The sequence below is a fragment of the Pelodiscus sinensis genome, chromosome 1 (genome assembly GCF_049634645.1).
Source record: "Pelodiscus sinensis isolate JC-2024 chromosome 1, ASM4963464v1, whole genome shotgun sequence".
NCBI lineage: Eukaryota > Metazoa > Chordata > Testudines > Trionychidae > Pelodiscus > Pelodiscus sinensis.
In genome coordinates, this window is record NC_134711.1 from 197,531,291 (window position 1) to 197,557,819 (window position 26,529).

At 39.6% G+C, this 26,529-nt stretch overlaps 1 protein-coding gene across 4 annotated transcripts in view; it reads left to right on the forward strand.

Annotated features, from left to right (window-relative positions):
- Window positions 1-26,529, forward strand: part of CFAP47 (cilia and flagella associated protein 47) — a 665,273-nt gene that overhangs the window by 272,984 nt on the left and 365,760 nt on the right. For 3 of the 4 annotated variants that reach the window (XM_075913261.1, XM_075913262.1, XM_075913264.1), the window contains exons 40-41: window positions 4,549-4,635; window positions 23,613-23,695. In XM_075913261.1, the coding sequence (XP_075769376.1) occupies window positions 4,549-4,635; window positions 23,613-23,695 (170 nt within the window). Of the gene's footprint in view, window positions 1-4,548; window positions 4,636-12,999; window positions 13,312-23,612; window positions 23,696-26,529 lie in introns of those variants that run through there. The other variant, XM_075913265.1, reaches the window with a different exon arrangement.

The window sequence follows — 26,529 nt, forward strand, 5'->3', positions numbered from 1 at the left end:
TCTACTGTAGCATCATCAAGCTATCTTCTGGGACCTCAAAAATAAAAGCCATTGCTGGCATTGTCAACATCAGAGGCATACCCAGAGAGCTACTTACCTTTTTAGTGCTTGTTTTTCCTGCAGTGCAGGAATAATATCAGCTGGTAGAGGTGCCTAGGAACCCTACTTTGGCTCCTCTGAAGCATGTGGTAGTGATACTACCTATACTTTCTTATCTTGGAAGACCGTACAGTTGAGAGGCAAGGCAACTATAACTTCTCCGCTATCTCCATCTCTGACTTTTGGCTATCTGTCTTCTGTACTGATGGGTTCTCCTGTTATTGGAAGACCCTTAGGCTATGTCTACACTCCAGCAGTAATTCGAACTAACTTAATTTGAATTAGTTAATTCAAACTAAGCTAATTCGAACTAGTGCATCTAGACCTAAAAACTAATTTGAATTAGCGTTTTCCTAATTCGAACTAGCATGTCCACATTGAGTGGACCCTGAACCAAAGTTAAGGCTGGCCAGAACAGGTGCCGGCAGGGCATCAGGTTAGGACTTAGAGCATGGAGCTGCTGCCTCAGGCTAGCCAAGGGCTGTGCTTAAAGGGACCCACCCCTACCCTGGACAGACAGTTCTCAGGGTTCCCCGCTTGCTTGTCTACCTCGATGAGGGACAGCAAAGCAGTCCTGTCTTGGAGTGCCCTCAATGCTCGCACTCGGCACATCACAGCACTCGGCCATCAGCCTGGCTGCACTTACTGCAGGCTGCCATCCGGGGGAGTCAATCAGGGGACTGTCAGGATCCAGGAGACCCTGCAGGAGAGCTTCCACCCCGAGGAGCCCGCAGAGCCACCCCAGTCCTCCCCATCGGGGGCTCGTACCCCATTTCTCCCTCACCTCCTTCCACTTACCCCTCCCTAGCCCCCCTTCCTGATGTAAAAATACAGGACACGTGTGTTCAAAAATAGAAACTCTCTCTATTTAACAAAACTGGTGGGGGGGGGGATTAACCTCTGGGGAGACTGGGAAAAGGAGGTGGGAGAGGGGAGAGGGAAACCTGGGAGGAGGGAGCTGGAAGAGGGTAGCCAGGGGAAGTATAAAACTATGGTATGCCATATCTTCAGTACTGTGTACAGATGTGGTCTCCTCACCTCAAAAGAGATGTTTTGGCCTTGGAAAGGGTTCAGAAAAGAGCAACTAAAATGATTAGGGGTTTGGAACAGGTCCCATATGAAGAGAGGCTAAAAAGACTGGGACTTTTCAGCTTAGAAAAGAGGAGACTGAGGGGGAATATGATAGAGGTCTATAAAATCATGAGTGGTGTGGAGAGGGTTCATAAAGAAAAGTTCTTCATTAGTTCCCATAATAGAAGGACTAGAGGACACCAAAGGAAATGAATGGGTAGCAGGCTTTAAACTAATAAGCGAAAGTTCTTCTTTACAAGGCAAATAGTCAACCTGTGGAACTCCTTGCCACAGGAGACTGTGAAGGCTAGAACTATAACAGAGTTTAAAGAGAAGTTAGATAAATTCATGGAGATTGGGTCCATGGAGTGCTATTAGCCGGGGGTAGGAAAGGTGTCCCTGGCCTCTGTTTGTGGAAGGCTGGAGATGGATGGCACAAGACAAATGGCTTGGTCATTGTCTTCGGTCCATCTCCTCCGGGGAACCTGGTGTTGGCTGCTGTTGGCAGACAGGCTACTGGGCTAGATGGACCTTTGGTCTGACCCAGTACAGCCGTTCTTTTGTTCTTATGTTCTAAGCTCAGGGCTCAGGGTCGGGGGTCTCACTGGACCACCTTGATTTTTATGCAGACCTGCTCTTGGGTTCGCATGTAGCCTTTGGTGGCCAGGCTGTCAGCTATCCTGCCCTAGATGGCCACTTTCCTGTACCTAGTGCGGAGGTCATGGACGTTGGAGGCCTACCCCCAAACCTCGATGAGGTCCACGATCTCTGCACTAGACCACACAGGCGCCCGCCTCTTGCGGCCCCGGGCAGGGTCCTGGGAGCCGCCAGCCTGGTCCCGGGAAGAGGCGGAGGGCTGGGTGGCAGCGGGTGGCTGGCTCATGCCGTGCCAGGTGCAGGGTCTGCTGGCTAGGTGCTGGCAGGCTTGCACCTGGCACAAGCACCATAGCCAGACCGTGCCCCTTTAAGGGCTCCGGGGCTGGGAGGGGGGCAGAAGAGTTTCCCTGGTTTGGCCCAGAGTGGCCACCAGGGCAAGCTGGGAAGGGCTAGCCCCCCACTAGTTTGAATTAAGTGGCTACACAGCTCTTAATTAGAATTACTTAATTCGAACTAGGCGTTAGTCCTCATAGACTGAAGTTTACCTAGTTCGAATTAAACGCTCCGCTGGTTCGAATTAAGTTTGAACTAGTGGTTTGCAAGTGTAGCACCTATGAAAGTTAATTCGAGCTAACGGCTGTTAGTTTGAATTAACTTTGTAGTGTAGCCATACCCTTAGTTGTTGGGTCCAATGTGTCCCAGCCTAGAGAGGAAATACAGCCTTTATTGGGGACTTATGCTCCATGATTCCTACAGCAGCCTCAGCAGTGGCCACAAGAAAAGGGGCAATAGGAGATGTCAGTGGCCTTTCTAGTCCTTGTGAGATTTCTCCATAGCTGCTAGTTCATCCACTCATCCATCTCAGTCTGTCTCCTTGGGTCCATATCAGGAGCACTTGCACTGGAGACATCGTCTTTCTGTCATTGGTACTGGTGCCAAGCAAGAGAGTCTCTTCCTGGAAATTCCTCCGAAAAAGGAAGTAGATCAAATTCTGCCTCAGCATCTCTGCGTTTCCTCTTTCCCCATCACCTGAGGTGTCAATAGAGGCATTATATAACTATTTCACACCAGATGATTATACAGTTCACGAGGACTTGTTAAAAGGTGTAGACATTACTCAATTTACCTTTGCTGGGCTGGGACGCCTAGTCAATGTGAACAAAATATTACTGAAACCAGTCCAGAGAATTTATTGGAACAGTCCTGGACTCTGTGAAGGACAGAGATTTTTTTACCGCAATGAAAGTTAGAAATATTGTGGGCTTGATTCTGAAACTAAAATTATATTATGGAAGCACAGTATGCAGCTGTCACTGGCTCCTAATGCATATGGCAGCATACCAGATTACACCTAAGAAAGCTACAAGGATGGCTATCTTCCGTGTATTCCCTGCTATGTCATCATCATATAGCTATTGTGGTATGAGTACCAATGCTAATCTTGTCGTCTCAGGACTGGTGATTAAGAGACTTTGTATGGGGATCCCCTTTATCATAATCAGCCCTTACTTTAGGCAGAGATCCATTGGCCCTTGATTGGGGATCCCACACTGGAATCCTGCAGTCTTGATCTGTCCAAGATTTGAAGACCTATATAAATGTCAGATAATTGTGAGCTGTTCATCTGGCACATTTGATCTTCCTTCCACATGTAAAGGGAAAAAATCTGCTAGTGTTAACAGACAACGTAGTAACTTTATTTTATTTGAACAGACATAAGAGGAACCTGATCTATATGATTGTGACAGGAAATGGTTGTCCTTGGAGAATTCTTCATCACCAACTCCATTCATCTCAGAGTTGCTTACCTTTCAGGGATGTAGAATACACTGACAGATCAGTTGAACAGGTCCTTTGCCAATCACCGCACATTGTCATTATATCTATGGGATTAGATAACACCACATCAGTTGCTTTCTTGACACAAGTACTTATTTTGGACATTTGCAAAGTGGTGACTTGGTCATCAGTGCACACATTAGCCATCATTATACTATTGCTATATGTCCGGGAATTATGTGAGATTTGGGCACAGTGTTCTACAATCATTGTTCAGAGAGACTCTAACTCCACCTGCAGATCAAATTGTTTGTGAGCCACCTACATTGGAATGGACATATTCAATCACTCAAAGCAAAAATGAGGAGTTACAGGATCTTTCGAAAAAGGGTTTTATTTTTGAATGATCCCCGTCTAAACAGCCGTTTTTCTTTTGAAAAGCCCCTTTAAAAAAACCCCATGGCCGCCATTATGCAAATGAAGCACAGGAAATTTAAATCCCACCTTCATTTGCAATTTCGAAGTGTCTAATTTACATCCCTTTTTCAAGAAAAGGGATGTAATCTAGACGTACTGTTAGTCTGTATCTGCAAAAACAGTGAGGAGTCCTGTGGCAACTTAAAGACTGACAGATTTATTTGGGCATAAGCTTTTGTGGGTAAAAAACACTTACTTCATCAGTATGTATGTAGTTATAGGAAGGCTAGTAACTAATTTTTCCTATTATTAAATTACATAGAAGTTAATTATGACATAAGATTTGAGAAATATTTTGGAATATTTGTGAATTTTAAACCTGAGTTATAATTTAGAAGAAAAGTAAACTTCTTGTCCCATATATTTTTTTGACATTTTAGTGTACTTTTTATGTTTTCCAATATGAGGATAATAATAATTTTCTTCACAAAGTACATTTCAGATTTTTAGATAAAGTAGTAAACTTTCATTTTGTAAATACCATGTACTGTAAGACTGTGTGTTTGCTTCCCCCCCTACCTCCAGGGTTATTTTAGTGGAATCTACCACTTACTTAACAGTGCCTGAAGAATTGCATCAAGCCATCCAAGTAAAGCAAGCTGAAACACACAGGTAGGTTTTAAAACTCAGTTACGGATTTTATATTGTGATGTAATTCAACTTTATTGGTATAACATCTTAAATATGTATCCCTAAGTACTCAAGCATTACAAATTGTGATTTTGGCATATGGTAGAATTTACATAACATTTACAAAAAGACATTTTATATATGAAAGAATATAGTCATAAGCATTGGAATATATATAAAGTTAAGATCTGAAAAGATGAAAATTTGTTGAGTATGAGAGATAAAAGAAAAGGTTGACTTCAATGGTAGGAAGAAACAAAAGAACGGGTAAATATTAGAGCTATAGTGATGATGTGTGAAAAGACAGAGAAGACAATGGTGCTAAGTGAATGGAGAAAGTCTGCCTTAGTGACATTTTAAGTTCATTTGGAAGCTTAAAAACAGGAAGAGAGCTTTTGGATTGAATGGGGTCCTGAACTGAATAGGGTGGAGGTGTTTGAGGAGGGAGTGAGATCTTCAAATTTTTTTAGTATGTGGGAAGAAAGATGTTTAACATCTTATAGCTGTGGAGGCCATAGACTATGGCTTTGCAAAAATGAAGATGAAATGAGATGAATTTATATACAGAGATTTAAGCTGAAGCAGTTATATGCATAGCCATTGTTACGTAGGTGACTGTACCCAGATTTTTTTATGCAAATGTGAAAGGAGGAGAAGAATTGAAGGTCAAGATGACGATGGTAAATATGGCCCATAGTTAATGTTAGAGACAAGTTACAATTTGAGGGTACATCTACACAGCAACATTGTTTCAAAATACCTAGCGTTATTTTGAAATAACTTAGTCCACGTCTACTCAGCAGGCAGTTATTTTGAAATGTCAAAATATTGTCAAGCTGGAGGACTTCTTACTCCGACTCCTGCACCCGCAGTGGGGAAGGAATGTTGAAGAAAAAAAATGCTGTTTAAGGATACTCATCTCGCCCAAAAGAAGTATTTTTGTCTTCACCATCTGTAGCTGACAGGAAGTGAAACTAATATCCACAAGTTTTATTTGTCAAGACAGAAGAGATGGAACAGGTAGTATATGTGTGAAAGAGAGGCAGATGACTATAACAAGATTGATAGTTATAGATACAAATAAGGAGAAGATAGAAAAGAGGCTTTAGAACTGAAACTTGTGGACTCCATCCAAATGACTGTCATGGCATGTAAGCGGAACTACCACAGACATATAAAGAAAAAGTTTTAACTTGCCAAGAGATTTTGAATTACTTATGGTTTAATAATCACTTGAATTTAAGAACATTACTTATCAAATCAGAAAACAAAATATATTTTGAAATATTCAGTTTGCTTTCTAAGTATTCTTGGCAGTAAAATTTCCCATTCACATACTATGGATGCTATCTATATAGAAGGCCTTTTCTTATTCTGGTTTTCTCTTTGGATCGTATAAATCTTTCACCTTTTATCTACCTTTCAGCGCATGGCTTATATAATTTATTTATAAGATATATTAATGAATCTAGATGTCTGCATGATGATAATGTGTAAACTACAAACAATGTAACTGAAGATTAACAAATCTGGACTCTAGTGAATAACAACGTTCAGAGTTAAAAACACTTCAAGAAAAATGCCTTAGCAGCAGCTGTTTTCCACTTAAAAGAGGTGTGTAAGAGGATGCAGCTCAAGTGTCTCTGCCCATCACAACTGCAGCAGTATTGCATGAGACGGATAACCTCATGGGATAGCCAGATCCCAAACAACTTAAGCTTTTTAGGTAACAACATAGAATAATGCTCTTATCCTAACAGGTACTTTATCTACACTTGTTATCAGTGTACTGTGTAATGTTTCCTTAATAAGCAAGGAGTAGCGACTGGTACTAACTTCAGCTTTTAAATGAGTCCATTTTAGCCCCATGTAAAGCCAATTGCAGCCATCCTATGTTGGTAGCAAATGTATGGATAACTATAGCAATAACAATATCCAGGGAAAGTAATCATATCGTGGTAGTTTCACCAACATCAATTAAAAGAATATTCTTGATCATAATTACTACTTTAGCTACTTTAAATCTAACAAGACCTCCAAACTGAGTCTTTGGGACAAATGCTGGACTAATTGGCTCACCAATACTTTGGGATGATTACTCCATTTTATCTCCATTTGTTCAATCTTGTCTAGCTCTATCTTTCTGAATTATCTTGATCCATCTCTCAGTTGTCCTTTATCCAGCAGTAAATTCATAGCTTTATAGAGTCTAAAGCCAGAAGGGACTGTTATCATCATCTAATCTGAGCCTCTATACAGCACAGACTTCACTAAAATCATTCTTACAGCTTATGTTTTAGAAAAAAATCCAATCTTGATTTAAAAATTGTCAATTACAGACTCCACCAGAACTCTTGGTATATTGTTCCAATTATAATTTATTCTAATAATTAAAAACGTATGGTTTCTCTTCAGTCTGAATTCGTCTAACTCAATTTTCAGACATTGGATCGTGTTAGACCTTTGTTAAAATGAGGAATCCATTATAAAACATTTGTTCTCTATGTAGATACTTATAGACTAATCAAGTCACCATGACCCTCTCTTTTCTAAACTAAATAGATTGAGCTCTTTTAGTCTGTCACTAAAAGGGATGTTTTCTAATCCTATAATCATTCTCATGACTCTTTTCTGAAACATTTCAATTTATTAATATTCCTCTTAAATTTTGGCCACTAAAATTGTATTCTAGCAGCAATGGTACCAGTACGAAATACAGAAATAAAATGATCTCACCACTCCTATTTGAGATTCCTTTAGGATACTTTGCAGGATTGCATTAACTCTTTTGGCCATAGGGTCACACAGGCAGTTTATATTCACTTGATTATCCACCTCCCAAAAATCTTTTTCACTGCTTCCCAGGATAGATGTCCCTATTTTATATAAGCATGGTCTATATTTTTGTTCTAGATGTATAGATTTACATTTAACTATATTAAAACACCAAGTTTACAAAGTGATCCAGATCAGTCGGAGTCAATGATCTGTCCTTTTTTATTTACCACTGCCCTAATTCTTGTGTATTCTGCAAACTTAATAAGTCATGACTTGTTTTTTTCCAGGTTATAGATAAAAATGTTGAATAGAAAAGTGCCAAGAATCGATTCCTGCAAGTTCTAAGTGGAAGCAATTATAGTTCATGATGATTCCCTGATTGCAATTATATTTTGAGACCTATCAGCCACTTTTTAATCCATTTAATGTTAATTTTATGTTACATTCTAGTTTTTTAATAAAAATGTCATGTGGTCTCAAATCAAACACTTTACAGAAGTCTAAGCATATTAATTCAACACTGTTACCTTTATCAGTCAAATTTGTGGTCTCATCAAAGACAATATCAAGTTAGTATGACAGGATCTATTTTCCATAAATCCATGCTAATTTGCAGTAATTACACTACCTTTCTTTAGTGTATTATTAATCGAATCCCATATTTGCAACTCCATTATGTTGCCTGGGATCAATGTCAGACCCGTAATTATTCATGTCATTTCATGTACTCTTTTTAAAAATTGGCACACCATTTGACACCTATTTTATAGTCTTCTGGAACTTCTCCATCATTCCAAACCTTATTGAATATCAATATTAATGGTCCAACAAATTCCTCCGCTAGCTCTTTTAAAATTATTGGATGTAAGTTATTTGTACCTGCTAATTTAAAAATGTCATCTGTTTTCTCCTACTATGGAACAGAAATATTTATTGAACATCTCTTTCTTTTCTGCACCAGTAATGATAATTCTACCATGTCCATCTAGTAAGAGTCTGATACCATTGTCCAGATTCTTTTTGTTCCTAAGATATTTAAGAAGCTCCTTATTGTCTCTAATTCTACTGGCCATAAATTTCTCCTATGTCTCTTGGCTTCTATAATTTTTTTATAATTCTTAACTTCAGATTTATATGCATTACTATCAAATTCTCCTTTCTTTCATTTGTGTATTTTATTTTATTTTTTACAGCTGCCTTGTCTTCTCCACTAAACCAGGTTTTTTTTAACCACCATGGCCTTTTTACTCAATTGTGGGATTGTGGCCTTTGGCGATTGTTGGAGGGATTAATTCTAGGATTGCCATTTCTTTAGTGTGGTATGCAGTTCCACTCTAGTGACACCATCATAGGACCTAACCACATCAGCCATAAATCAGAGGCTCCTTTACCCTGCACATCTACCAATGTGATATTTGCCTTCATGTGTCAGCAATGTTCCTCTGCCATGTGCATTGACCAAACCAGACTGTCTCTCCACAAATGAATAAATGGATATCAAGAAAGGTAACATTCAAAAATTAGTAGGAGAACATTTCAATCTCTATGGACACTCAGTAGCAGACCTGAAAGTTGTCATACTTCAGCAAAGAACCTTCAAAAACAGACTACAGAGCTGAAATTCATATGCAAACTTGACACTGTCAGTCTGGGTCTAAATAGAGACTGGAAATGGCTCTCATTACAAAAGTAATTTTCCCATTTGTGGTTTTCTCAACATCTTATCAACTGTTGGGAGTGGGCCACATCCATCCCGATTGAATTGGCCTCATTAGCACTAGTCCTCCACATAATAATGTAACGCTCCCATTTTTGTATGTATGTATATATCCCTGCCAAACTGAAGTTTCCACTTAATGCATCTGACAAAGTGGGCTCCAGCTCATAAAAGGTTATGCTCAAATAAATTTGTTAGTCTTCCAGGTGCCACAGGACACTTTGTTGTCTTTGCTGAAACAGACTAACATAACTACCCTTCTGTAACAAATCCTTAAATTATTTCTAATTATTCACATTTTTCTGATGAAATTCTTCCTTCCAACTGATATACCTTATCATTATTATCAGCTTTGTAAAACTGGCCCTATTAAAGCACCAAAGCACAAAATGTATAGATTACTGCTCTGGCCTTTATTCATTTCATAAGTTTGATCATGCATGTCACAATCACTAATGTTAAGCTTCCCTTAACTTTTAGTTCTGTGATCAGTTCCTCTTTATGTATTAGGACAAGTTCTAATATAGAATTCTTCCTTCCTTTCCCAGTATGCTGAAATGCTTTTTGAGCTAGGAAATTGTCATCTGTAAAGTTTAGAAATGCCAAGGATATTGTGTAGATATCACGCATCAAATTCTCTATTCTCTTATGTTACCATGTAAATAGCGTGGAGACTCAATCCCTTTTTCTACATGAGCCAGGTGTGGTGAAAGTGGAAGGCTGAATGTCTTCAGCTTACACCACAGTGGATATCCTCTCACCAGCCCACTCCATCTCAGCTTTAAACAGGATAGAATAATGAAACAGGAGACTGCTGCACCCCAGTTGAGAGCAGGCTCAGGCAGAAGATTGATTGCCGCCAACTATCCTCTGAAACCTTTTATAGAAAAAGAAATGGAGTCACTGAAGCAATTCAAACCACATTTGCAGACATCAACAAAAATGTGTAGTCAGGGGATGTCAGAAACTGGTAAGGCAGATGCAAAAAATCAGTATGGGCACTTTAGCTAATCCAGTGTCAGGAGATAATCAACCAGTTTAACAAGTGCAATTTCTTTCCCTTACCCTGGCCTAAACATGATTGAAATGGGCTTGAGGAAACTGTAACACATTGGTGATTTCTAAAGTTGCTCCACCACAACTTTGCTAATGTTTTTACATTGATGAATCCTCAGTATGTGTTTTTAACAACATGTCTAAAACTGAAAATAAATAACTCACAGAGTGCAATATACGCTCTTTTATAACAAAGATATTCTCTGGTCAATAGTTTTGTTTTGATCAGACCAGAAATAGTAAGTTACCTGTAAAGTTACCTTCTTTTGGTGCCCAAAAGCACCAATCAAGGTGGGGGCCCAGTGTGCTGAGCAGTGTATAAACAGACAATAAAATAATCCTCCCCCCTCCAACATCTTGTCCTTATACAGAATTTAACAATTTTCTATAAAACGCAAAGAAGGGGGAAAGGAAAGAGTGGGGGAGACAAAGGGTTACATGAATACAGTTTGGCCCTCCCTGGTCCCAAATGAGGGAGTTGGCTGGACTGGGGAGGTCAGTTCCATCCCTTTGCTGCTGGGACTCCAAGCTGTCCCAGGGTCCCAAGCAGACCTAGCAGAGCTCCCCTACTCAGAGGCCACTGCCTTTCAGCACTGCCTGCTAGTATCTGCCACGGCAGCTCTACTGTCTCGGGGCCACCAGGCCCTCTCCTCATCAGGTGCCGTTGCTACAGCCCCAATGCTCCGGGACCACTGGGACTCCGATGTTCTGGGGCCACCTCAACTCCACAGTCCCAGGGCCACTCAGACACTGGTACTGCTCTGGGGCTACTGGGGCTGTGCTCCCCAAGGCTGCCGGGGCTGCCTCGGCTCCATTGCCCCAGAGCTGCTGCAGCTAACCTTGTGGCCACCCAGGTCTCTAGTCCAGTGACAATCTGTTCCAGCAACATCGATGGTTCAGCAGGATCATGGATATTGCTGGACCAGAAAGTGCCAGACAAGAGAGATTCAACCTGTAGTAACAAAGTTACATTTATTAGCTAATCTTAGATTTCTTTGATTTTAAATAAGAAATTGGACAATACATTTTAGAAAGTTGTGAAGTGTCCTTTTACCTGACCATTATCATTAAGCAATTAATCATGAGTTTCATTGTAAAAGGGGATTATTAGAAGTGTTTTATGACTGTGAAAATAGATTGGAGAATAAAAAAAAAACTTGTTGAAATATTTTTCAGAACTGCTTATTTAAAAAAGAAACACACACAGATTGTCAGCTTATCTCAAGACCAGTCCTGTCAACATATAGTATATACCAAATTATAGTTAGTTTGTTTACTTCCAAATTGGTAAATTATTTTAAAATTCAAATATTCAGTATATCAGGAAATAGTCGTACATTTCTTAGTTTGGTTCTTATGCAAGTTACATCTTCAGGCAGACTGATGTGTGAAGGAAGGGGTCATACTAAATTGAGGGCATCATCAGTATTTCTTGTCATTAAACAAACAATAGAAACAGAAATGTGCAACTTTCAAGGTATAAATGTAGAAGATTGTGAGATATCAGTCCAACATTAATAGCTTTATTCTGTTATTTTCCAAAAGTATATTTTAGAAAGTTACTACAGTCCATACTTGTATGATACAGACTTCCCTCTTCTGGCAACATCTGTGGGTGCACCAGGAATGGAACACTCATGAGAAAAAGCCAAGGCTCTTATGCTCAGCCAGACCTCCCCAGCCCTTCCAGAGTGCTGCAAATAGCAGATTGGAAGCATTTAAGCTCAGGGAGAGAAGGGAAGGAGCAGGAGCAGAAGGACACTCAGGATAAGAGGTTGTGTGTGGGGCTTCACAGCCAGGAGCTGGGAGCACAGCCTTGTAGCCGGTGGCAGGGGCTGGGTGTGCAGACGGCCAACAGTGGGACTTTGCCCCTGGCCCCTGCCCACAGGGCTCTACAGTTGCCCCATCTCTCCCACTGAGTGTCTCACCCCCCCACTCTTGCTCCATCCCTTCTGCTGCTGCTTGAGTGGAGTCCTGTCACCTGTGGTGTCAGCAGAAGGCTGACATTGACCTCCTCTGGTCCAGCAAATTCCCTTATTTGGTACCAGTTAGGTCCCAAGGGTGGCAGACCAGAGAGGTTCTAACTGCACTAGGAATCATTGCAGTATTGCTCAGTTACTGATGTATTATAAATTGGTTTATGCTAACTTAAGACATTCTACCCCATTTTATCTATTTCTATAACATCAGTTGCTATTGTCAGTTTTGTGGGGGCATCGTAAAATAGATCCTGCAGGGACATGGGATTTTAGTGGGTATCTTGTATTAAGCTCTTTGCAGATACATGGTTCAGTATTTCTAAGAACATTAATAAAATGTTCCCTTGGATTCCTTATTTCTCTGATTAATAATGTATTCCCTTGTTTCTGTCCTCCTAAGCCTATTGATGAAGGAGCTGCTATGCAGATTTAGATATGTCTATGGTACCTGGCACTCTTCCACTTTACTGTATACCACAGCGATGCATACACAAAACAAAATAATTCTGGCTTTGTGTGTGGGTGTACCAGAGAGAAAGTTATATCAGAATGCTGTTTTCAGCTTTTCTTCCCCCTGCCAACACACCTCTGTCAGACTAAAACTGGGTTAAGAGATTGTCTTGGAAACCCGTTATCACGTCTATTGGTTCTCTGTGACCCTAAAGGAATTAGGTCAGTTGCATGACCCTTAAGTTCCTCCCACACATGCACATGTTGACAATGGGCAGTAGGTGGGAGTGTGCAATTCCCTGTGTTTGGGAGAGGCAGTAAGGTACTGTTGCACACATTTTATGTATCTTATCCTTGCATTTGCAGGCAGGAAGGGTCAAGGACCCATCACTTCTCTGCAACTTTTCGCTCACCTCTGCCACATCATACTCATAAAGGAAGGATGTTGTTTTTGGTAGCACATCAAATCATTGAAATGGGCATTTGTGGTATTTGTATCTGATGAAAGCTGAATAAATCCTGTTGAATAACAGTTTGCAACATACTCTTACAAGTGGAAGAAAGACTCTGTATGGTTTAAGTTTACATAATGTTTACAATTTTAACAATAATTTCTTCACATTTCATTTGGATGTTTTATTGTCTGTACAGTGATTCTGCTGCAGTCGCCATGGTTTATGAAATCAAGTTCTTCATTCTTTCTTTATATGAAATTATATATATCAAAACCCCATTTTTCTGTGTTTTTTACATATATGAAATCCATAATAATTAATATAAAAATTATTTTATTTTCATGTAGTTTATAGAAGAGTTTTCCTTTTATTTTTAAAATAGTTCTGGAGTACTGTTAAAATGCTTTCCAAGGGCAATATATTGCAAGGATTTTACATGCTTATTTTGGTACATGGCTGAAATATTTTTTTTAAGCCATGCAAAATAAACAATTGATTTTAAGCCAGAGCCTATAACTACCAAATTCAGTGTGTAAGAATTGTATGGTATACTGCTACAATGGTTTACTATTAAGAAAGAATGATTTTTTTATATGGCTATTACTAAATTTGAGTATAGAGCTAAAAATTTATTCACAATAATTCCTTGAGATAATATACCAGTAAATCTTAAAATTAGACATGTGCACAACAGTTGATTTTATCAAATAAATGGTGATTAATGGCAATGGGTGAAATGTTATGCTAACTTCAATGGGAGTTTTGGCACTGACTTCACTGAAGCTGTATTCCTCTCATCTATCCAAGATCAAAATAGGACTTATACCAGAAAGAAATCCTGCGGAAGGTAGAAACACAGAAAAATTGCTAAGGAGAAGTGCAAAAGAATACTTTGATCATGTGGGGATGGAATCAGAAAGGCTAAACCATGAAATGAAATATGTTCCTTGCAAGGTATAAAAATATAAGATCCATCTGCCCATTCCCAGACTCTGGCAAACACCATCTCTACCTATCCTGGCTAATAGCCATTGATGGACCTGATCTCCATGAACTTATCTCATTATTTTTTGAACTCTGTGATAGTCTTGGCCTTTACAACATCCTCTAGCAAGGAATTCCACAGATTGACTATGTGTTGTGTGAAAAAAGGGATGTAAAAGAGAAGAAGAGGGTCTATAAATACTTTAGAAGCAAGAGAAAGATTAAGGGTGTGTCTAGACTACTGAGTTTTTCGACAAAAGTGGACTTTTGTCGACAAAACTATACCAGCGTCTATACTACCGCTGAGTTCTGTCGACATAACGTCGACAGAACTCAGCAGTTTTGTCGACGCTGGTATACCTCATTTTATGAGGCATAACACCTTCTGTCGACAGAGTTCTGTCAACAGAAGGTGTTATTGCCTGTAGGGTTGCGTCTAGACTACAGGGTTCTGTCGACAAAGCAGCTTGCTTTGTCGACAGAACTCAATGTGTCTGGACGCTCTTTGTCGACAGATACTGTCGACAAAACTTCTGTCGACAAAACGCGGTAGTCTAGACGTACCCTAAGAAAAGTGGAGGAGACATATCTGATGACATCAAGAGGGCTGAGGTGTTTAATGTCTATTTTGCTTCAGTCTTTAACTAGAAAAGTTAAGAAGGTGACTAGATGCTCAACACAATTAATACTAATAAGAAGGAAGGAGGAACACGAGTCAAAATAGGGAAAGAACAGATTCAAGATTATTTAGATAAGTTAGGTGTACTCAAGTTGGCAGGGTCTGATGAAATTCATCCTACGATACTCTAAGAACTAGCTTAAGCAATCTAAACATCATTAGCAGTTATTTTGAAGACCTAATTGAGGAAGGATGATGTCCTAGTAAATGGGAGAAGGGCAAGCATAGAGTCTATTTTTAACAAGAAAACCAAAGAGGACCCTAGGAATTATAGACCAATCAGTCTAACATTGGTACATAGAAAGATATTGGAACAAATTATTAAACAATCAGTTTGTAAGAATCTGCAGTATAATAGGTCTATAAGGAATAGCCAGCATGGATTTATCAGGAACAAATGCCAAAGCAATTTAATTTCTTCCACAGTTACTTGCCTAGTGGATGATGGGATGCAATAGATGTAATCAGAGACGTGTGTGTGTGTGTGTGTGTGTGTGTGTGTGTGTGTGGTGGGGAGGGAGAGAGGGAGCGAGGAAACAAGGGGTTATGTGCCCCAAACACCATGGGTGAGAAGGGAACACCTGTCCCATTGGGGGGGAGAGTGGAACTGCAGTCACAGGCAATGGTGGAGGGAAGTGGTACAAGATGGTCCAGCTGCTTTGCCCTTGTAGCACACCAATCCAGGAAAGGGTGGGACTGCCTTGCATACCCTATGGGAGTGGAGCAACATGGCCAGGAGAGCAAAATGAACTGGGGACACCTTGCTCTGATTCTTATACTACTTCCGCAGGGGAGTGGAGTGGAGTGCAGGGGAGGGGAGGGAGACAAAGGACCCCTGCTGCTGCTGCAGGCCCCTGGCCCTGCTATTCCCTTAGGTTGCCTTGGTTGGGTGAAGAGGCAGGGTAGGGGCAGAGCAGAGGCAAGGTAAAACGGGGTCTGTGGAGAAAGGAGGGTTGTTCTATCCCATCCTTGGGCAGGGGGAAAGGGCTAATCACATGGCTGATGCCCTCCCTTGGGTTCCCTCTCTCCAGTTGTCTCTGGATGAAAAATATCTTGTTTTTAGGAAATCTTTTGACAGAGTTCTCCATAATGTTCTCGTAAACAAATTAGAGAAATGTAGTCTAGGTGAAATTACCCTAAAATAAATGCACAATTAGTTGAAGGATCATACTAAAAGAGTAGTTATCAGTGGTTTGCTGTCAAACTGGGAATACATATTTAGTGGGGTTTGCACAGGGATTAGTTCTAGATCTGATACTATGACACATTTTCATTAGTTACTTGGATAATGGAGAGAAAAGTAAGCTTATAAAATTTGTAGATTAAGAACACACACTTTGGGGATTAGAACTCAAAATGACCTTGACAAATTAGAGTGTTGGGCCAAAATCAACAAGATAAGATTCAATTAAGACAAGTGGAAAGTATCTCTCTAAAGAAGAAAATATCAAATGTTCAGTTCCAACATAGAGAATAATTGGCTAGATGGTAGTACAGGTGAGTGGGTCACAAAATTGACTATGCAGTAACAATGTAATGCAGTTGTCAAAAAGGCTAATGTCATTATTGGATATATTAACAGGGATGTTGTATGTAAGACATGGGAGGTGATTGCTTTTGTGTATTAGGGATTGCATGAACCTCGCTACTGGTAAGTCTTAGCTGAAGTATTGTATCCAGGACCTATTAAGAACAATGTGGAAAAATTGGAGAGTCCAGAAGAGAGCAACAAAATGATAAAAGGTTTAGACAACCCTCCCTATGATGAAATGTTAAAAAAGGGCATATTTAATCTTGAGAAAAGAAGACTTAGAAGGGACCTGATAAGTCTTCAGATATGGTAATGGCTGTTATAAAGAGGGTCATAATCAATTATTCTCCATGTTGATGGAAGGTAGGAGAAGAATTAATGAGCTTAGTCTGCAGCAAGAGACATTTAGGTGAGATATTTGGAGAAGCTTGAAAGTTGTCCAACTATAACCATAATTACATTCCAGAATTTATTTGAGGGAAGTTGTGAGATTGGAGGTTTTAAGAATAGGTTAGACAAACACCTCTTAGGGATAATTTAGATGTATTTGGTCCTGCTTTGGTGCATGGAGCTGGACTTGATGACTTTTTGAGGTTCTTTCCAGCCCTGCATTTCTATGATTTATACTTAGCTCTCCTCCTACCCTAGGTAGAAGGCCTACATTTTCCTTCATCTTTGCCTTGCAGCTAATTTATTTAAAGAACCTCTTAATTTCTTGTTAGGAGTAACTTATTTTGTGCCTTAGCCTCTCTGATTTTGTCCTTATTTGCTTGTGCTCTTTTTTGTACATTTCTCTAGGAATTTGTCCATATTTCTTTTTTTTGTGGGATTTATTTTTTATTTTTAGGTCATTAAAGAGCTCCTCATGTCTCTTACTCTCTATCTTTCCTTTTCGTTGGGATAGTTTGTAGTTGTGACTTTAATATTGTATTCTCGAGAAACTGCTAGCTCTCCTAATTAATGATTGTTTGTTAAGGAAGCCACTGAATACTATACTACATCCAAGTAAATACCTAGAGGATTTTTGTTGTTGTTTTTTGGTGTGTTTGTGCATGATGAGGGAGCAGGGTGGTTTAACACCCTTCCCCCCATTAAAGGTAAACATTATTAAAGTTACAGCCATCCAGTTTAAAACCATTCTCCCAACACGTTTTGGCTGAATAAGATGCAGAATATATCCTTATACATGCTTGTACCATTATTGTAAATAGAATTTGAACTCTTCAGAACACTTATGTTGAGCACTCAAGAATTGGGTATAACATTAGTGGTTATGTGGAATTGCAGTTACTGGTTTCGTAAAGTGAGAACATGTAAATGGGAAGAAAAATACAAGTGAACAAGTCAGCATTTTTTCAGCTAACACATTTGTGTACACTCTTGCAGTAGGTCAGGTACAGAAAGCAAAAATGTATAGAAAATCCAGTCTAGTCATACTTTCCAACTGCATTTTAAGATACCTAACGTAATCCTTTTAAAGTAGAAAATAGGGATGTCAGGTATTATGACTTCTATTTACAATCAGGTGCATACAATTTTATATGGAAAATAGTAAAGATGATTTATAGCCAGAGTACTTTAGATGTTGGTTGTCAAAAAAAATAGGCAGAACCTGGAGTGCTAAGGGAAAGTATGCTAAGCAGGGGAAATATTCTGGTGGAATATTTCTCATGGAAAGCATTATCTCTGTCTGCAAGGCTAGTTTTTATGTGAGGAAAAAATGGATAAAAATCAGAAGTGGGAACAAAACCTAAGAGTGCTGACTCATTTTGTGACCCAAAGATTGCGTGGGAACTGTGACCCACAAAGAAAAAACTATGCATGTAATAGTATACCAGAGTACTTATGTCCAATAACAGCAAATATGGAATAAGATGATAGAGAATAAAATGGAGAGGAGACCTATTTAGATGATCTAATCCTGAACCATTGAATAACTGTTTATTTTAAAAGAAGACCGAGGATTCAGGTGCTGTATTTGGAAGAGGTCCTTTAGTGACGAGAACTCATTGGGCCAGTAAGTATGATGGAATAGTCTGCCCTCTTAAGGGCTGTGATTCCTAGTGTTACAGCTGGCAATTACAACCCAGCCCAAGAAATGTCCTATCTTTTGTAATTTCAAAATATCAGTTATAATGTTAAGTGAAGCATGCATTGTAGCCTTCCCATTTCTCTTGTGACTTGGTTAGTTGAAATACATAAAGTTAGATCCGTTTTATAACAGTAATTTCTGTACAGGCAGTCCCTGAGTTACTTATGTCAGATCCGCAGTTACGAACGGGGTTTGCTCCGTGTCTCCCTGGTCTGCTGGAAACCAGCAGACCAGGGAGACGCGGAGCAAAGCCGCAGAGGACCCAGGCGGCGGGACCGCGGTGCGTCTCGGTCCGCCGCCCGCGTCTCCCTGGTCTGCTGGGGGGGGGGGGGCGCAGCTAGTACGCCCCCCCCCCCAGCAGACCAGGCTTTTCTCTGGATGCCTGTGGTAGAGCAGCTGGGGCACTGCCGGTTGCTCCGGCAGCACTGCTCTGGGCGCTACTGGACCAACCCGGCAGCACCCCAGCTGCTCTGCCCCAGGCGTCCTGATTCAGCCGCTGCTGGTCAGTTTCAGTTTCCAAGGAGCGGCGCTACTGGAGCAACCCAGCAGCACCCCAGCTTTTCTGCCCCAGGCGTCCCCAAGTCAGCCACTGCTGAAACTGACCAGCGCTGACTACAGGAAGCCCGAGGCAGAGTTGCTCTGCCCCGGGCTTCCTGGAATCAGCCGCTGATCAGTTTCAGCAGCAGCTGACTTGGGGATGCCTGGGGTTCTTAAGTTGAATCTGTATGTAAGAACTGGCGTCCAGATTCAGCCTGTTGAAACTGATCAGAGGCTGATTCCAGAAAGCCCGGGGCAGAGCAACTCTGCCTCGGGCTTCCTGTAGTCAGCCGCTGGTCAGTTTCAGCAGCGGCTGAATCTGGACGCCAGTTCCGACTTACATACAGATTCAACTTAAGAACAAACCTACAGTCCCTATCTTGTACGTAACCCGGGGACTGCCTGTATTTCCTATGTAATTTACAATTGTATGTATTAAATCTAATGCACTACAACAGTACTTTATAGTACATGTGCATATAAAGTGTATATGAGCTTATAATCTCTCTCTATATATACAAAAGTTTTTCTTGTCGGGCGACAGAATGACATCATCATGCTCTCACATCATCATGTGGCCACAAAAGCCGCTAGAGAAAGGGCAGGTTGGCAAGCGTAGCAAGCAGCGGGTGTAGCCCCCTAGTATCTTTTAAAATTCAAATTTGCAAACAGAATTGTGTAACTAGAAAAAGGAAAGATATGGAGTGAATAGTTTTTGCATTCATTATTATAACTCACAAATGATAGATAAAAACATTTTATTTTCCACTTATAAGGCATGATGGTTCATCAATTAAAAAAATGAGGCAAATTATGCAAAATCAATCCATTGTATGTTGTATTTTATGCATTACCAATTTTAGGGACACATTTTAAGATGAGACACAGTGAGCATATTGAAAAGATATTAAAATGCGTGCATATAATCAGATGTAAAAAAAATCCTGAAATCTGCATGAATATGCTTCAGATTAGAAGATGACACTTCCTCTGTATTGATGAATTTGTCTAATTTTATGTAGAGCAGCACAAGTCTTTAATTGTTCACATTAATTAATATTGACAGGAAACATGTTTTTTGATGATTTTATGTTCAAATGAGAAATTCTGAGATTTGTAAGGAACTAGTAAAGTAAATTAAATAGCAGTTATTCAAATGATTCAATAGCAGATTGCAATTTTAGAAATTTGCCCCCACCAAAAATTCCTTATTCAATAATGATATTATACAATCGATACTTAAATATCATAGTCAAATTCTGCCCTTATTACACCCTGTTGATTGACTGACGTGGAAGTAGAAAACACAAAACACAATTATTGGATGCTGATCTTTCCTTAACAATCAGTGCAGCAAATAAGAGGACAAATTGCTGAATGTGCTCTTTAATCACTTGTGCATCCATTGTAATGGCTTCTAATGTTTATTTTGGCTTAACATTAGTAATACGATTTATAAGTGTTTAGCATTGCCAGGTGTCCGGTTTTTGCTTGCACAGTCCGGTAATTGATTCTTCTCTTCAGTTTAAAATTAAAAAAAAAGGAAAATACCGGACATGTAAAGTTTGCCCCTCCCCCTTTTTTTTCTTTTGCTCAACCAATTTTTTTCCCCTCCATGTTCAGGATTTTTTGTGAAGGTATATGGCAACCCTATAAGTGTTGCACAGGGAAAAGATGGAAAGTTGATTTTATTGTGGTTGTTGAATAATGTTTCCCATTGGTAAAATTTCCAAGTTCTTATTGTTTAATACATATTACAAAAGTCCATCAAAAATGACAAAATACATGCAGTTCAACTTGTGGTGTCTGATTTTTTTTTATAAGTAAATAACAAGCATTGAAAACAATAGACACTCGAGGGGGGAGGTAGCCTAACAAGAATTAATGACATAAGATAAATTTCAGGTGTATTGAAGTTTAAAATGTGAGCAGTAACTAAGGCCTCAATCCTTCATTGGGATCTACTAGCATAAGCTCCTTTTTCACTAATGCATACCCCCACTGAAATCAGTGGAACTTTGCACAAGTGGTACAGTCTGCACTAGAAGATACCAGTGCAGAATTTGGGCCTAAATAAGTAAAAGCCAAATGGCACATTAACTTCATTTGATGTTTCTTCACCTGCATGATGTGCTAGCCCAGATGACTGTGATACCAGAAAACTTTGAGCTTTAAAACTCTAGCTCAATTAATTGAACTAAATGAGATTCTCCATTCATATAATCCCAACATCTCTTAAGGTTCTGAACATTATGGGCACGTCTAGACTAAGTTTTTCTTTTGAAAGAAGATATGCAAATTTGGTGCGAATTTGCATATCTTCTTCTGATCGCCTTTTCAAAAGAGGTTTTTTGAAAGAGCAAGCAGTCTAGACATGGTTCTTTAAAAAAAAAAACTTTTTTTGAAATAACCCTTTTTCCTCAAAAAATGAACCCACTTTTTCAAAAGAACCATGTCTAAACTGCTTGCTTTTTTGAAAAACCTCTTTTGAAATAGCAATCGGAAGAAGATATGCAAATTCACACCACATTTGCATATCTTCTTTTGAAAGAAAAATGTAGTTTAGACATGTCCTATGAGGGATAGGCAGTTATGCTTCTGTTGCGAATTACCACAAACCCTGCTTTTGGAAATCATTTATTCCACAAGGACATTCCTGGTGTTCTTATTCAGATATGTCTTCATTGACTGAAGACAAATCACCTAAAACTTGGAACTGGTATTACTTAGTTTGTTAAATCAAAGTTAATAATAATATAATAAATAAAATAAAAAGTGGATTCTGGATCAAATCTTTCAGTCCTCCCAGGAAATTTGGGTGTTCAAGAATGATAGGATTTGGCCTCAAGTTAATTCATTTTTATTCACTTTGATTTAATACTGTAAATAATATCAATCTCAGATTATAGTCACCCTGACAACTTAATCCTGACCAGCGATTGTAAAACATTAAAAAAAAAAACCCAACCCTTACACATCTACTGTATAATTTGGTATAGTTTATCTTTACAGTCTTACAACCAAGTGCTCAAGTAAAAAACACAAAAATGCAGGATCTGTTGTTGTTGGGTACAGGTTTAAGCAGTGCTCAACATTTTAATGTCCTCTAGTGAATATAAAACCACTTTGATGTAAAATGCCTTAAATTTTTTCAGCTTTCTTCCTTCTCCCTCAAACATAAAATTCCCCAAAATATGGTTCATGTCAATACACCTCAATCTGACTAGTGAAGCACTAACTTTTTTTGGTAAACAAAATGAAACATTCCTTTGATTAAATAAGAATCTAGATCAGGGCTACTCAACTTTGGAAGCCCCGGGGGCCACAATGATACTCATAGCACATGCCAATGGTCGCAACTTAAGTGTGGTTGCATATACGTGCAAATACATGTGCAAATATATGCAAATAGCTTCTTTCACACTGATGGGCATGAATACAAACATTAAAGCAAGACGATACAACACACAGGCCCCATTTAAGTCAGTTCTGCTGATACTAATAGAATGCAATATCTACCCGATTTCCACCCATATGACAGCACTTTTAATGAGCAATGACAGTCCAGGAATTTAACTATTAACACACATATCAACAGAAGACCATTATATTGACTACTTTTTTGTTTTGGCTCCCACCCACGGGACATGTGTGGAGCCCCGCATGAATCCAAACTGCACCGTGGGTCGCAAACAAACAGGCCATGGCTGCATGTTGAGTAACCAAGATCTAGATCATAATATCAAATCAGTAGTCCGCATTGTTACAAGTCATGCTTTGTTAGTTTGCTTGCAGATTAAGTGAACTTTTCAGGAGATGTTCTAGCCATGGTAGTAATATTGTTCCTATAGCTGTAGTATCTGAAAGTTTCACTTTGTTTTAATATATTTATCCTCTGATTACTGCTGTGAGGCAGGTTAAGTAAGTGGCTTATGAAAGGTCTTACAGCAATAAGTCTGTCAGAGAATGGAACTGAACCCAGCTCTTCTAAGTCTGACACAAATGTCTGAAATGTCTTTTCCATGTGTGTCTTATCCCTTTATATACTGCAGCTAAATGTCTGCCTAATACATTCTTTTCAATATATTTACTATCATGCCATAATGTATATGCACAAAATATAGAATTACTGTGAAAGTAGAAATTGTAACCCTGAATGTCCTGTATTCTGTAGTTTCAAAATGTTAGTTTTAATATACTCTTTGGATTAAATAGTATTTAATCCCCCTTGGAAGAAAGTCCATGGTGAATTTATAATTAAATGAATTCTTATAGGTTTCTATTAATATCAAGATTGGGGGAAAGGAACTGGGACTATATTTATTTGTATTAACTTCAAAATAATTATCAAGAACATACTCTTTGGCCTATTTGTCAGTTCATCAGCAATTTTTTAACTTGTTACCTGCTTTTTATATATATGGAGTGTGCTTATTTTTCCAGTCTGAACAAGAAAGCATGCAGATGAATTGAAGAAGGAATGTAACTGTTTTTGGAGATAGAAGTAATAATAACTGAAGAACAGAATACAATTCAGTATCTTCTATAAATAGATTATGCCAATGTGACCTTTAAAAAAAACAGATTTGTAGGATATTGTCAGTCATTTGTACACTTATGTATGGAATGTGAAGAGAACATTTTATTTAATATTCTCAATTGCAGCTCAGTTATTATATTGATTTTTCTCTCTTCTGCCAGTTCTGAAAGTAACATACTGACTCATACAAGTGATGTAGTAAGTGAAGATGTATTGTGTCACAAAGAGAACAACTTAAATGGCTGTAAGTACTTCTAAAATGGACGCTTTTCATTTTTCTGCAATGGTTTGTTTTAACTATTGAGTTTTGGAGTACAGTACATGGGGAACCAATGTGAATGAACAGTATATATTATTGTATATATTTTATTACAGATTTATTATCTGTAGACATTTTGAATTTAGATACACAGTGCATGTCATGTTCAGTAATAAAGTTTAGGGCTACAGAGTTTATTTAAAAAATAAAAAAAGCTGAGATTCTCTTTTATAGGACTCAGGGTATGGCTCTTCTAACAAAGACTCCTGTAAGACCCTTCTAGCTCATCAGTGTTGGATGTGAAAGAATTATTTAAGAATGATTGTCTAGAGGTGCTTCACCTTCATTCCCTAGTAGTTTTCCATCCAGATATATGTCAAGATGTATTCATTGGGAATTATGGTGCTAGTATAGGTAGTTACCTTTAAGAAAGTCCATGTGCACAAAATCTCCAGGGAAGTTCCTTGAAGTTCACTGCATACTTGAACAAAATATTATTGCATTTACACATGGTGCTAAGGAAAATGGAGACTTGCTATATCAGTAATATTAGTACCAGAATATTTCTGAAATACAAGTACCTAAATTGACATATATTTGACAATGTGGCTTCTGTATTGTAATGTTCTCTGTGTTATGTGGAAATGTTTATATTTGGTCTGTGAAAGCTGTACTCTGTATATTAGTAATATAGCAGTGTGGTCAAATTGTATACAGGCAGTCCCCGGGTTACGTACAAGATAGGGACTGTAGGTTTGTTCTTAAGTTGAATTTGTATGTAAGTCGGAACTGGTACATATTGTAGGGGAAACTCTAGCCAAACATTTTTTTTAGTTTTGGATAGCATAGGGAAAGGTTAACTCCCCTCTAATGTTTGTTTTGCTGTCTGTTCCCCTGTTCAGAAGATTTCACATCTATTTCTGTCCCTGTGACAAACTCAGGACTAAAGGAGTAACTCATCAAATACCAAACAGCTCTGCACCATGCTTTGAGCTAATAGCTTTATTTCCACACACCACCCAGGGTTCTAGGAGGAGGGTCCTTTTTTTGCTAACACAATGAGGCCAGCACTTTGTTTGTTTTGGTGGAGTCTTTGTTTGCCCAGGGAGCCCAGCATGTATAGGGGGAGGAGGGGCGGAGAGGCTGCTTTTGTCTGCTGTTCGGCAGCCTGTTGCTCAGGGGAGGGAGCAGCCTGTTGCTGGCAGGGAGGTGGGGGGGGGCAGCGGGCGTGGGGAGGCACTTTTCCTCTGCCCGGCAGCTCTGCGGGACCCCAGTCGGAGCCGGCCCGAGGAGGAGGAGGATCCTAGGACCCAGGTGAGTGAGCCCCGGGAATGCTGCTGCGCATGTGCGGGAGTTGCCTCACCCCGTTCGTATCTAGGGATCCGACGTAAGTCGGATCCACGTAAGTCGGGGACTGCCTGTAGTTGGAAAGGAGGGCTATTGTGATGGTTCTTAACATTTTTGTGTATCTTATGATTTAATATGGTCTCCCTCATCTCATACTCTCTATCCATTTAGCAATATGGCAAGAAAGGGCTAGTTGCAATCTCCTAACACTTGATTGTGACTCATGGTTTAAAGAATAAAGACCTAGGAAAATTGAGCAGCTAGATATATCTTCTGCAGAATTTTCTGAAAATACCTACTGATGCAAAATATAATTTGTGTGTGCATGTGTGTGTAACCACTCCTGTTGGCTAGCCCAGTGTGAGGTTATTCAGCATAGGGGAAGCCTTGTGACTTCTTACACCACTGTGGGAGGCTAGGCCTGAGGCTGTTTGGTGTGCTCTGCACTTTGTATTTGTGAGTGAATCTCAGACCAGACCCACTCCGACAAATCACCAGGAACAGGCTTTATTCTGTAAAAAACATAGAACAGGAAAACAGTTCAGCAGCCCCTTCTCTCAGCATGCAGCCTGTGTGCTGCTTCTAGCACAGTCCTTGCTGAGACCCTGCTGCTGGCAGAGGGCACATCCTGGCAGGAACCAGGAAGTTCTCCCAACATGCCACAGTTTGTAGTCCACAACTTGTAGTTCCCAGGGCTGCTGCTGAAACACACTGGACCTTGGGCTACATGTGTAATTGCTCTTCACAAATCTTTCTACAAGACCCCAATATTAAGTAACTTTATATCATGGATAATTTTGCAGTATCTGTAAAGGAGGAGGGTGCTATGAGAATCTGGGAAATCAGCTTAATCTTCTTCTCAGTGTGAACCTGGAAAGCTCTCTCCAGCACACCATTGAGCATGCCCCTTTCAAGGTGCACTCAGAATCATCTAGAAAGCTGTAGCTGTTAGAGCTGTGCAAGTGTTGCATAAATTGCTAGTTTCGTCCCCTGGAGGCTAGTTCAATTTGCCTCAAGAAGAGAGTCACACTTTCAGGCTGGGTCCAACTCTATTTTATTGTTTGCAAACGAGGACGGCCAAGGAGCTCAGTGCTCAAAGCAGGGTCGACTTTGAGCATCGCCTGAGCTGAAACTTTTATAGATTTCACATTCCTTCTGGTCAGCGTGTCACAACGTGATTGGTCACTGCAAGTTTACTCAGTTCCCTGGCAGAAAGTTTAGCAGCTTCTAAGACATGCGCAATCAGCTAAATGATACGTGCTGTTTCTAGCTTAAGCAATGGAAGGGAAGAAGCACACTTAGTTTTTACTACACAAGTGACCACTCAGCTATGGAAGTGTTTGGTATAAGTACAAAAGTGGATTTTGGAAGCATTGGGCCTTCATTTGTAGCACTACGTTGGTTGTTATTGGACCTACTTTAGGATAGTGAAATTGTCTTATTTGCAGTTATTATGTAGAAAGTGGTACGTG